At 32.4% G+C, this 13,495-nt stretch overlaps 2 protein-coding genes across 2 annotated transcripts; one reads left to right on the plus strand and one right to left on the minus strand.

Moving 5' to 3' along the window:
- OVA5 (Lysyl-tRNA synthetase, class II) lies at positions 1–3,399 on the minus strand. Its single transcript, XM_078961103.1, has 14 exons — positions 3,104–3,399; positions 2,687–2,905; positions 2,478–2,589; positions 2,198–2,306; positions 2,055–2,112; positions 1,823–1,891; positions 1,643–1,750; positions 1,470–1,562; positions 1,277–1,381; positions 985–1,191; positions 805–899; positions 618–708; positions 360–524; positions 1–264 (listed from the first exon to the last, which is right to left on the minus strand). The coding sequence occupies exons 1-14, from the start codon at positions 3,353–3,355 to the stop codon at positions 172–174; spliced, it is 1,776 nt and encodes a 591-aa protein (XP_078817229.1). The 5' UTR covers positions 3,356–3,399; the 3' UTR covers positions 1–171.
- A 6,668-nt stretch (positions 3,400–10,067) lies between these two features.
- Positions 10,068–11,246, plus strand: LOC145002628 (F-box protein CPR1-like). The gene has a single exon (XM_078961859.1). The coding sequence runs from the start codon at positions 10,068–10,070 to the stop codon at positions 11,244–11,246; it is 1,179 nt and encodes a 392-aa protein (XP_078817985.1).
- Positions 11,247–13,495: the final 2,249 nt, after the last annotated feature.

Raw genomic sequence — 13,495 nt, forward strand, 5'->3', positions numbered from 1 at the left:
TTGTTTCCACGAAATACCTTCACGTCACAACCACTTAAATGTTAACAAAACATCATTCTCACAACTAATTTAGTGTCACACTTGTTCAAAAGTCCCAATAATCTTTTTCAAAAAAAAAAAAAAATAACTTTTTTATATATAATCTCAAATGAACAAAAAAAAAAAATATTTCTATTGCTGAAGCTTAAGAACAGGAAAAGCAATAACATCTCTTATGCTAGCCGAATTTGTGAGAAGCATCACCAGCCTATCAATCCCAATTCCCTAAAATCAAAATGTCAAAATAAGTTAAACGCAAGAAATGTTACTTCTATTTTCAAAATAAAATAATAATAAAATAAAAATAAAAATATTTTTACCATTCCTGAAGCTGGAGGCATTCCGTATTCCAAAGCTGTTAAAAAATCCTCATCAAGAGTCACGTCATAAGACACGTCATCATCATTATCATCTTTTTTTTCCTTTCCTTCTGCAGCCTCTCTTTTCTTATTATGTTGCTTCACTTGTTCCTCCAAACGTCGCCTCTGTTGTATATATATATTTTTTTAATTTTATACTTTTAACAAATAAATCATACAAAAATTATACTACAAATTAATATAAATTTCGTAAATTACCTGGTCCAAAGGATCAGTTAATTCAGAAAACGCATTTCCCAACTCACGACCACAAACAAAAAGCTCAAACCTCTCTGTTAAACCTGCATCCCTGTTCACCAAATATAATGGATAACAAAAATAAAAATCCGACAAAAAAAAAAAAAAAAAAAAAAGATTAACCCTAAAAATAAAATACATTTTGTACCTCCGATGTGGCTTAGCCAAAGGAGAAATTTCAACAGGATAATCCAGAACAAATGTAGGCTGTACTAATGTTGCTTCTACTACCATTTCAAAAACCTGAAAAATTAAAGTATAACTATTAATATGCAAAAAAAATGAAAAAACAATAAAGTAAATGAGAAATGGATTAATAAATAATAACCTCATTAAGCACATGGCCCACAGAAGAGCAAGCTTCAATTGAATGTCTGTCTGGATTACGTGGGCCCAGATCGAGTGCACTAATAACCGCTTCTTTAACAGCATTAAGATCATTTCCTAATTTAATAAAGTCAACTCCTGTGGCTTCTTTGACTAAATTATGCATTGTTTCTCTTCTCCATGGTCTTTCAAGGTTAATTTCTACACCCTTTATGTATAAAAATAGCAATGTATTTTCATATAATTATTAATTAATTTTGAAAGTAGATTGCTATTTTTAGTATCTAAGATACCTGATAATCAAGAGTAAGCTTCCCATGAAGTGAAAGAGCACATTGAGTTACAATTTCTTCTGCCATGTTCATCATGCTTTCGTAGTCTGAGTATGCTTCATATATCTGGAATATATAAAGAGTTAAGATAATGTTATAAAAGTGAAACCTTTATGTAATATTATTAATTATACTATAAATGTAAAACGATTACCTCTATTGTTGTGAATTCTGGATTATGACGAGTTGAAAGGCCTTCGTTTCTGAATATTCGGCCGATTTCGTATACTTTTTCTAATCCCCCAACCTATAAGTTGCTTTTAATGGATTGATTAAAAAATATTTTTATAAAAAAAAGTTTTAAAGATTAAAGACTCGAAATCTCACCAACATTCTCTTCAAATGGAGTTCAGTAGCAATTCTGAGATAAAGATCTCTACCAAGAGAGTTATGGTGTGTAATAAATGGCCTAGCTTCTGCCCCTCCAGCTGCTTCCTAGAAAGTCAAAGTCAAAGTTACATTTTAGTAATCTCAAAGGTTTAAAAAAGAATCAAATTATTTACAAACCTGTAAAACGGGAGTGTCAACTGAAATAAATCCCATTAATTCAACTGTCTGGCGTATAATTGAAACAATCTACTGAAGTGAAGCACAAAATCAGCAAACTAACATTTCAAGATAACAACTCATATTCTTTAATGCACTAAAAAGGTAACATATTTTACATATTTAGTCCCTTATGTTTTTGATTTTGTACACATTTGATCTGACCATTACATTTAAAAAATTTTAACCATACCTTTGCTCTATTACGGAATACATCAGCTACCTCTGGATTTGCAATCATATCTACATATCTATGCAACAACATAAAATTGCCAATAAGTATTAATTAATGAAGTCAAATGTTTTTTCAACAAAAAAAATAATTATAAAACGAACCGTTGCCGATAACGTTTATCCTTATCTTGCAGACCATGAAACTTGTCTGGTAATGGAAGCAAAGACTTTGTAAGAATCAAGAACGAATTTACACAGAGAGAGAGCTCCCCTGAAACATAAATGGGAGGAATGAGTAATAAGATTGTGATTTGTGAATGAGATTAAAAAGTAAATATGCAAGAAAGAATATTACTTCTCTTTGAAAATGGTATAAAGAGTGTAACAAATTTGCAAACTTTGAACCAAGGGAATTGTGGATACTGGATAACTGAAAACTGACCTTTCTCTGTACGTTTAATTGAGCCTCTTGCACCCAATATGTCGCCTATATCAACAAGGGACTTCAATTGATCAAATTGATCGTTTGCAAGCCTTTCCTTCTCACAGTAAAGCTGAAATCACAATGGAGATTGAAGTTATTAACAAGCAACACAATCTTTGGATATGAAAATAAGGGAGATGTTAATTGTTAATTTGTTATCACCATACCTGAATTGTTCCAGAATCATCCCTTAAAGTCAAGAAAGCGAGTTTTCCAAAAGCCCTACGTGCCACAATTCTTCCTGATATTGATACTTGATCATTCTCAGTGTTGGACTCTTCGCCATTGCCTAGATGCTTATAAATCTCTTGCAATTGATTAGCAGTATGGGTTCTGTCCCACTTGTATGCATAGGGTTCGTAGCCCTTGCTCCTCAACTCTTCCACCTGCGACAGAATGAAGAATCCATTAGTTTTATTGGAAAAACTGTAGAACGATTCGTGTTAAATATGATATAAATTAGGTGTTATATTCATTCATCAGTGACTAATAGCACGCAATGTTTACTCCGTTCTACTGAAAACATCATCGATTTGATTTTAAAAGCAAAATGTCAATGAGAGATAGGAGAAATGGGGTAAGACCTTTTTGAGACGGATTGCGCGAATGGCGTCTCTATCGGAGGTTGAGGTTGTAGTGGAAGCGGCGGAAGATCTCCTACCCCTGCCGCCTTGTTTTGGCGCGGCGGCGGCGGCGGCGGCGGAAGTGGAGGAAGAACAACAGCGGACTAAAGTAACGGGGAGATATGATTTAGAAGTAGGAGGAGGAGAGGCAGCTAAATGGAAGAGGTGTCTCAGAGGCCGTGACGACCAAACCTTCAAGGCCTCCATTGTCATCTGAATTCTGAACTGCTAATTTGCTAGCCAGAACAAACTCAAGAGGGTTGAAGAAAAGGTATATTTGGTATTTTCTTTTATCTGAGTTGCATAAATTGTCCTTCAAGAAGCCATTTTTTCTAATTTTGATCCTTATTTTGAAAATGTATTTTTTTCATCTTAGAGGGGGTGATTGATTTTGCTTTTAAAATGATTTTTGAGACTTTTGGCTTTTCCAAAAAGTCAAAAGTTTAAAAAATTGTTTGGTAATTCAAAAAGATCTTTTAAATTAGCTTTTTGAAAAGAAGAAAAAGGAGGCTTTTAAGAAGTCACGTATGTGTGACTTTTGGCAACTTTTGCATTTTTCCTTTTTCCATCTCAAAAGTTTAAACAAACACATTTTAAAACCATCTTTTGGAAAAAGATATGAATCAAAAAGTTCTTTTCTAAACAGGATTTTTTGATCTGAAAAGCTATCCCAAACACCCCCTTAATTATTATCGTAAGTTGTAACCGTATCAATTAGCGATGAACATAGGCGGGCATCCATATCATTTGGTAAAACAAAAGCTTGTGGTTCCTGGAAAGTTAGAACCAGAACCGAAACCGGTCTATACAGATCTTAATTTTTTTGGAACCAGTTCCACGAACAGGTAACCCGGTTACATCGAATTTATTTATTTTTGTCAATAAAACCGTAATTTATTTTGGTCCAAATCGAATCAATTCGGACCAAAGATGAGTTCTGGCGGGTACTCAGCGGGTAGCGGTTCCGAAAAATAAGAACGGGAACCGGAACCGCTTAAGATAGTTTCATAACTTTAGAAAGTGGAATCGTTTAAGGCAGTTTCCATTCCAGAACCGATTGTTTCGAGACGGTTACTGTTCCAAAAACGGATATCCAATTCATATGCTCATCCCTAATACCAATACGCCATAATTATTGGAAGAGTCACCATCCATGTTACTTGGGACAAACTCATCATTAAAACGAGGTTTTTAAATTATGCTCACGGGAAACCCACATTTTCACATTAAAATATATTGTATTTATATTTTGTAATTATCATGGGCGTCGTTGAGGGTATGTGAAGTGAGCGACCGCACATGACTCATATCGTGGAGGGGGTCTAATTTTACATATGATTAAGTTTATAGTCTACCAATCGACAATCCAATAATCAAACAGAAAAAAGTTTATGCATTTACCAATTCCAATAGTTAACGCTACAATTAAAAATTGTAACAACTCACATTTTGAAAATTTGGGCTTAAAATTAAAATTGCTTTTAAGCTAATGTAAATTTATGTTAAACAAGAGCTTACGTTTTGTTCCAATTCCGAATTTCCAAATTTGCAAAGCTCAAATGACATTTTTTATTTCTGATTCCACTATACTCCACCTCTCATTTATATTGCACTCCCGCTCTACTTTTTTATTGTTAACTGAAATTAAACAACTAACTATTTTTCTATTCCTAATTTCTAAATCTGACGACATCTTATTTTATATTGTGATCGTTGTCGTTGATTAACAAATGAAACACACTAATAAACGTATGCTAAATAATTGAATAGTGCTACGAGAGTGCCACAATTTATTTAGCTATGTAAGATTATATATTGTATTCTCATTTTTTTTTATTGTCTTTATAAGATTTATCGAGTTATCTTAATATGAACAAAAAATTCTTATATATATATATATATATATATATATATATATATATATATACACACACACACACTAGGTTACAACCCATGAAACCACGGGTAACAGATTTATAAAATTTTATGAAATTTCAAAGATTTAAGTTTTGTAGACATTTGTACTCATTATTTAAAATTACATCCATCATTGACTTCATATGATATTTCGTACATTTACTTATCATCATTCTTTTTATCCACATTGACCAAACGATCCATCCATAAAACATAAAAATAAAAATAGAAATAAGGATCTATTGGTAACTTGAAGACCACAAAAACTAAAGCACAAGTGAATGAAACTTTTTTTACATTATAAACTTTCAATTGTTTCAACTATTGAGTTTTCAGAGTTATTCTCTATTGATTATTCATTTGACAAACTAACCACCACTTCAAATCATTTTTTCAAGCATAAGAATCTCACATCTCCATTTTTTGTTCCTTTGCAAATAATGGAAACATTAGGAAGTATTTTGTGGAAAAAAACCCAAGTGGTTTCCTTCAATAAAAGATGTTTCTTCTATGATTGTTTCAAGCACATGTTAAAGGTTACCAAAAAACCATCTATTCTCTGAAATTCAATGATAATATTGAGTTATTTGCAAACAAAATGTTATAGATTGGAAGAATAAAGAATGTTTGCTCAAATGTGAAAATGTAAATGTTGAAAAACAATAATTGTAACACATGTTCCTTTATTTAAAATAATAATTTTTGAAGTTTTAATAATATCATACCATGTTTACCAAAACCAATTTATCAAAAACCCTAACTTATGTTTCCAAAGCATACAAACATTTAGATATCAATATATCATATATTTTCCATTTTGTCTTTTATACCACTGATAATTTTACGTATTTTCAAAATCAAGTAAATTTCCATTTTTCTCAACCAAAACTTCTCATATTCTGGTTAAAAGCTTATATCTCATATTTTATTAACTTACTCTAAGTTAATTCTATTCAGTTCATTAAAAAATTTCAGATTTATCAAAAAGTCAACAAAAGTCAAGTCGTTCACTTTTTAACAGCACCAAAAGTTAGCATGTAGCCAACATTAAACTCTCGTATCTTGTTCATATATATATATATATATATATATATATATATATATATATATATATATATATATATATATATATATATATATATATATATATATATATATATATATATATATATATATATGAGTAGAATCAACTTGTTGCACCATCCTCTCATTCCCGACTAAATTTTTGGCTCAATAATGAAATGATTTGGATATGTATAACTCAAGTTATGCAACCCTAAAGATACTTTAAATTTCTAGACTTCAAATTTTTTTTGCATTCTAGCTTTGTGCATAATTTTACTAAACTTTAAACACACATAATTCTCTCAAATTAAGTCGGATTAGTTTGCTTCTTTTTTTTGTTATGCTTTATTTGTTGTTTTGGCGACAATTTAAAGCAAAGAATCACCTGTCTTCATAAATTAAAATCGAGTTATACAGCCTCAAACATGGGTTTTTGGATTTATTTAACTAAAATTTTGCATTTATTTTCATTTTGTTCAAAGATGGAATTAATGATTCAATTCCAACCTTCTTTGCATTTCACATATTGGTAACATACTTTCAAGTTGTATTTTCTGTGTAATTATATAGAAATACTTAATTACATATGATCAATTTCGAACATTTCTAGCATTACTTACTTAAGTATTCAAGTTAGCATAATTCTTTTTCATCAAATAATCCTAATCCCAATTTCATGTCATAGTTTAAGCAAGCTAGAACACCCACCTGTAAAATTCTAGATAAATAAAAAGGTTAAATGCAGACCTTATTCGAAAAACAATATCACTTGAAGGATATAAATCAAATTAGTTTACAACTAAATAAAATAGTTAACCTTTTGAAAAATCAAATTTATAACAATGGTAATCGAAAACAGTAAAAATGAAAGTGAATCAAAGAACATGACAATAAAATATTTTAAAATAATACCGGAACCGAAGAAAAAAACAACCACTACCTACCATACATATTTGATATTTTATTCAAGCATTCTAGCAAATACTTGGCAGGCAAAAGATGCAAGGCCTTATTTAGGCACCTCCATCACTGAAGTCGCACAATAGTTCATCAATGTTGCAGCTCTTAGTTTGGAATACATTCAAGTAAGCCTAAGGGACCAAAAACATGTGACAACAGAAAGAAGAAAAAAAAATAGAAGAGGAAGCAGTCGAACTAAAACGTTCTACTTCTCGAATAAATAGAAAAAGAAAAAAGTTAAATTTAGCTGGAAAAAAATCAATAACAACATTATCAAGTGTTATTACCTATATCTATCTATTGATGATGTTTTTGAATTCTTGTATTCAAATGACTTGCTATTCTCCTCAAACTGGAAGCATATGTGTCGCCATTCTTCTCGAATTGAAATTTTAAATATGAAGCTAAAAGTTGAAACAAATTTTAAAATCATTCAATTAGACATAAACGTGTGCGTAAATTAGGGGATATTCATGGAAACTCTAATCAGAAGATGGGAATATATTCATGGGATAAAATGGAGTCCTTTAAAGGGAATACATTTGAGTTTGATAGTTTATGCTTTCAAAATTTTCAAAAATAATTCATGAATATAAGGGATTGCACTATTATTATGGAATTCGGATTAAATACATAATTTTAGGAAGGGTTTAAATTTTGATTTTGATTTATGGAGGAGAAGTAACGTGGGTGGACATCATCGTCTGATTTTATGGCCTGATTTTTCGAATTTATAGGGTATGATGGTCAAATACAACAATTAGCAATTAGGCGGGAAAATCAATGAGTAAAATGCTAGAAGATTGACACGTGGCAAGGTAGTAGTTTATAATCACAATACATTGCAATTTTTAGCAATGTTTTATTAAGTAAGAAGATATATATATATATATATATATATATATATATATATATATATATATATATATATATATATAGGGAAAAGTGAATATACCCTTAAGGGTATATAAGCTTAGGTACCCAAACACACCATAATACACCATCTTGTATCATACAATACATTCTAATTGTCTGATGGTTTTATATTTTAACTTCTAACTCTATTTACTTCCAAAATTTTTATAAATTACACATTTATCTTCCTATTACATAGTTTCATTTTCAACTACAATATATATAGTCTAGTATGTGTTTAGAAAAAAGATATGATGTAAGTCAAATATAATAGTGAAATTTCGAATATCTTGAAAGTAAATCAATATAAGGTTTAAGTTCAAAAACATTATAATGAATATATCAAACAAAATGATGTATTATGGTGTGTTTGGGTACCTAAGTTTATATACCCTTAAAGGTATATTCACTTTTTCCCATATATATATATATATATATATATATATATATATATATATATATATATATATATATATATATATATATATATATATATATATATATATATATGTTCAGGTTTATTTGAAACCATTCTAATTTTATGAGACCGTGAAACCAAATCTAAAAATAATTTTAAAATGCAAAATAAATGGAAAAATTCAAAAATTCTTTTTTTAAATATTATTTTCGGAACTTGAATTAACTAAAAAAAATTAAAAAAAAATAATAAATAAATAAATAAATGCGTCTCACGGTCTCACAAAATTAGGCCGTCTCACATGAATCTACCCATATATATATATATATATATATATGGGCCCGTTTTTATTTCTCGGACTCTCACATGAACCTAACCATATATATATATATATATATATATATATATATATATATATATATATATATATATATATATATATATATATATATATATATATATATATATATATATATATATATATGGGCCCGTTTTTATTTCCCGCATTGGACTCGCTAAAACCCTCGCTGAGAAATTAGCCACATTTAAATTACCTACGGAGTGAATCCGTCGCTGATCCATCGCAAACAACATTTAACAACGGAATAGCGATGGATTCGTCCGTCTCTAAAACCCATGTTTCTAGTAGTGCTCTCTCTCTCTCCATAGTATGACAATGAATGATCTCTCCATAATAGTTGGAGCCGAGATGGAGTTAGACACCACCATCACCAACCCCTCTACCTAAATCACTAAGTTGGAAAGTTTTTAAACTTACCCCAAAAAAACAAGAGTAAATTACTGAAATCGTCCCTATGATTTAGTTAAAATTACACGTTTGTTTCCTAACCTTTTATTTGCATTCGAATCATCCGTATGGTTTGGTTTTGTTTTGTTTTTTGTTCCTATAGTTTGATTAAAATTGCACATTTAGTCCTAACTTTATATATGTAAGTATGTAACGGATGAAAAATGCAAGAAAATCAAACCACATGGACAATCTCAGTGCAAAAAGTATATTAGAGACCAAACGTGCAATTTTGATCAAACCATAAGAACGATTTCAGTAACTTACTAAAAAAAAAAAAAAAAAAACGAGACTGAATTTACCGTTCAATAGTGGGATAATAATAAGTAATGAAATCTTTTATTCTGTAGAGTTATTTTAAATTTTTTAATGTTTTATTTGATTTGGATTGACTTGAGATTCGAGATCATATACACAATAGTATTTGAAAATTTAGATTTTTTACTTTAAACCGAGTAATCAGGCTTTGATAAATGGTTTATTTCTTAAAATCCTAGGTCTCGTATCCAATAGCCGATCGCGGTTACCCGCCTTTTTGGAATTTCTGTCTCGTCAAACTTCGCCGTCCGTCGCGACTCTTTCTCCTCCTGCTATCGTCACCGCCCTTGCCAAACTGTTCTCGGCTCTCGGTCATTTTATATGGTAATCCGGCACAGTTTCGTTCGTTATTGCAAAAATTATTTGAGTTAATAAAACTTCTAGTATCAATAAAATTTGTTATTTTGGATTTTTGTTAGGCTTTTCTCCGCTGTTCAAAGAAACACCGAACGACTACATGGAACTTCCCAGACGATATTTTATTAATCATATTCATTAGTTTACCGGCTAAACAGCTTGCTCAGATGAGATGTCTCTCAAAATCTTGGAATGCACTTTTATCTGAACCCTCTTTCATAAAATCCCACCTTCATCGTTCAATTCAAAGCAACAACAACGATGGAATTCTCTTGCACTTCTCGAAGCTATTTTCTTTTGACTCCAAACCATTCACAGCACGCCCCTATCGAACTCCTCATCTGGAACTCACTAATTTCATCAACCTCCCAGTTAAACCCCAGTCTGAAAATAGTCGTGGCAAAGTCATTGGATCTGTTAATGGCTTAATATGCTTTAAATACGGATCAAATCATAACCCGAAATATAATGTGTGCCAACCAGATCCTGATTCTTACTTTATATATGGATCAGATCATCCTTATGAATACATTTACATATGGAACCCTTCCCTCTCTGCCTTGTTAACTCTCCCACCATATTCCATGCCTTCCCATTCGACCCAACAGTTTTTTCGATTCGGATTTGATCCCAAAACTGATGATTACAAAGTTGTCAAGATTACACGACGTCTTTTTATATCACCAAACACAGTTGTCTTTATGGAGTGGCTTCCGGTTGAGGTTTATAGCATGAGAAAGGGTTCCTGGAAGTTCATCACTCAAAGGATTCCATCTCGCCTCAAGAATATTTCCGATTTTGATGATCTCTGTGTAGATGGGCATAAGGGCCATCTTCATTGGCAAAGTTACTATTATAGAGGGAAGAATGGTTTCAAAAAAAAGACAATATTGGTATATGATTTGGGTGCAGAGACATTCCGTGAGATTCCTCTTCCGGATTCTTTGACAGGTGGCAATGCGAAGGATGTCTGGATTAAGTTAGGAGTTCTGGCGGGAAAGCTTTGTGTCATGTCAACCGTTCCAGGTGTTGAACGTCAGTTGTGGGTGATGGATGAGTATGGGGTGGCTGAATCATGGGTCAAACATCGTTTTTTTCCTCCTTTTAGGGGTTATAGATATTCATACGGATTTACCTTACAAAATGAGTTTCTTTTTCAAGTTAGTGTTTCAGTTTTAGGATATGATCATGGTTTGTATGATCCGGTTGCAGCCACTACTAAAGTTGTAAAGCTTGGTTACAATGTAAGAGGTAAAGTTATTGATTATGTGGACAGTCTGGTTTGGGTATCACCTGCCGAGCAACGAGAGAGGAACTGCTGTAGCATCTCTCAGTTTCAATTTTGAAAAAGTTTTTACATTTTTTGTTTTTCGCATTTGAGTTCAGTGTTTGGTTTTATATTGAACTCTTTTGATTGAATAGTAAAATATCTTTTGTTAGCATTTCATTTGCAATGGCATCTTAATTCATCAACAAAGTATGGGTACAATCACTTGATGCAACTGGTGAATCACTAAATACGTAACTTATACTAAGAGATTTTATGCTGCTTATAAGTATATGGTAACAATGGCTAAAAGTGACACATGTAGTATTCCAGAGATGTTCCGCTAATTCTGGATTTGTTCTATCTGCATTCACGATAAAAAAAACATTTATAGAGTTAAATGTAAGTACATTAATCAGTAAAACTAACATGCATGGTTTGTTGATTCCATGGTAGAAACATATAAAGTCTTCGATATTTAGGATGTTACAGTATTTATAACTATAAAAAATTCATGATGTTTAAACTTTTAAATAAACAATACATTTTACCACATCATTAATGAGGTATATGCCTATCATGGATATGTACCTCCTCGAACAATGGTTCGATATGGAGTAGGATATTGAACCGTAGGAAGAGATCTTCTCAAAGCCCCATCCGAATGAGCAGGATTGGTTGCTTGAGTGCTTGACAAGCTCAAGCAACACAATGTCAGATTTATAACCATACATATTGTATTGTACTTGCATTTCACGGCAACTCACAAATAACAAACTAAAAAAGACTAATCTAAAAAAGACTAATGACCCAACCTTAGTACAAGTTTTGTACCTTCGGCAATGAGAGCATTAGTGGTGACTAGACTACCACCTGCTCGACACATCCCGCATCGCTACTTCCCGAGGAATGTGAGTATAAAGGTAGCTACAACGGATTGCAAAAGGTACACACAATCAATTCAATTTACTATTCATTGAGGTCGATGTTGAGTTCTGTGTTCTAACTTGAGTGCCAGAGCGTTCTCCTGGGAATCATCCCGGTGAACAACTTACTGTTTGGTGGTGTAATTCTGGTTCGGCTACTCCAAACTTTACTCACTCTAGGATCTCACATAGAGTATAAAGAGTAGAGAATCTGAGTTACATCAAGTGGCACCATCTGTGGGACCACGCAACAAATGGTCACCATCAATAATCTTGTCGACGACATAAATCTGAGCCCAATCCGAAGAATGCAACCGTTATAAGTACATACGAAGACACCTCAAATAGCCACGGTGGTAAGAGGGTGGGATGTTACCAACCTTGGAGCTGCTTCAAAGGAGCCAATAATGAATGAGGAAGGCCACAAAGATGACAAGAAAGACATGATGAAATTCAAAGCCTTCCAGAAGTTCAAAGCTATGAGAAAGCAACAAGCGGAAAAAGGAAAGTAAAAGGTACATGGGGAAGAAGACTAGTACCGAGTATCGGTTCATACTTGGAGTTCGAGCGGGTCAGAAAGTAGAGAAGTAAGGGAAAAATGTAAGCAAAGAAAGACCCATGAGGATCAAAGGCCAAGGGAGTCGTGGGAGATAGTCGGAGTAAAGGAGTATAACAAGGCATCCGAGAGCCTAAATTGTAGGAATCCTTTCACCGATAACATTAATGATACCCCTATCCCCATAGGGTTGAAAGGACCTAGGGTGAAGCCCTATAATGGTACGGGGAGATCCGGATGATGACGTATCAAACTTCCGGTGGGAAATCAAGATGATACTTATGGACCCTAAACTATGCAACCTTTATTTCATGTGAACCTTGACATATCAGCTCGTTATTGGCTAGCCAGCCTTCCCCAGAAGAACATAAGTAGTTTCGAAGAACTATAAAGAAGTTTTGCAACAACTTTATACAATAATAGAGGTTCCAACAAAAGGCTCACGCCATATTGGCTTGTAGAGAGAGGGAATGAGAATCTAATAAAGCCTATTTCAAACGATTTAATGAAATAAGCAAGAAGATGCCCACAAGAGATGACCTAATGATCATCACTACTTTTACTTATAGATTGTTAGTGTAACACTCATAAAACCATGAAAAATTTAAACTTTTTAAAACCAACCAATTTCACAAATTGTTTACAAACATAGTTCACAAAACATGTTCAACACCAGAGTATCCCAAAATCATAAGTCAAAACATGAGGATGTGTACGGTCACGCCTTCGTGTTCCCGCGATCATCCGAAGTACTTGAAACATAACCCAAAACTGTAAGCCAATGCTTAGTGAGATCCCCTAAAGTACCAACACATAATACACATAACAATTAACAACAACAAACAA

This window comes from Lactuca saligna, chromosome 6 (genome assembly GCF_052625555.1).
Source record: "Lactuca saligna cultivar CGN05327 chromosome 6, ASM5262555v1, whole genome shotgun sequence".
NCBI lineage: Eukaryota > Viridiplantae > Streptophyta > Magnoliopsida > Asterales > Asteraceae > Lactuca > Lactuca saligna.

Excerpts from the sequence above, each read along its gene's own strand:
- OVA5 (XM_078961103.1), bottom strand. The coding sequence starts at position 3,355 with ATGACAATGGAGGCCTTGAAGGTTTGGTCGTCACGGCCTCTGAGACAC. Across the intron at positions 2,113-2,197 it reads GATAAACGTTATCGGCAACG|ATATGTAGATATGATTGCAA; the intron begins GTTCGTTTTATA and ends GTTGTTGCATAG. Across the intron at positions 900-984 it reads TGGGCCATGTGCTTAATGAG|GTTTTTGAAATGGTAGTAGA; the intron begins GTTATTATTTAT and ends TTAATTTTTCAG.
- LOC145002628 (XM_078961859.1), top strand. The coding sequence starts at position 10,068 with ATGAGATGTCTCTCAAAATCTTGGAATGCACTTTTATCTGAACCCTCT.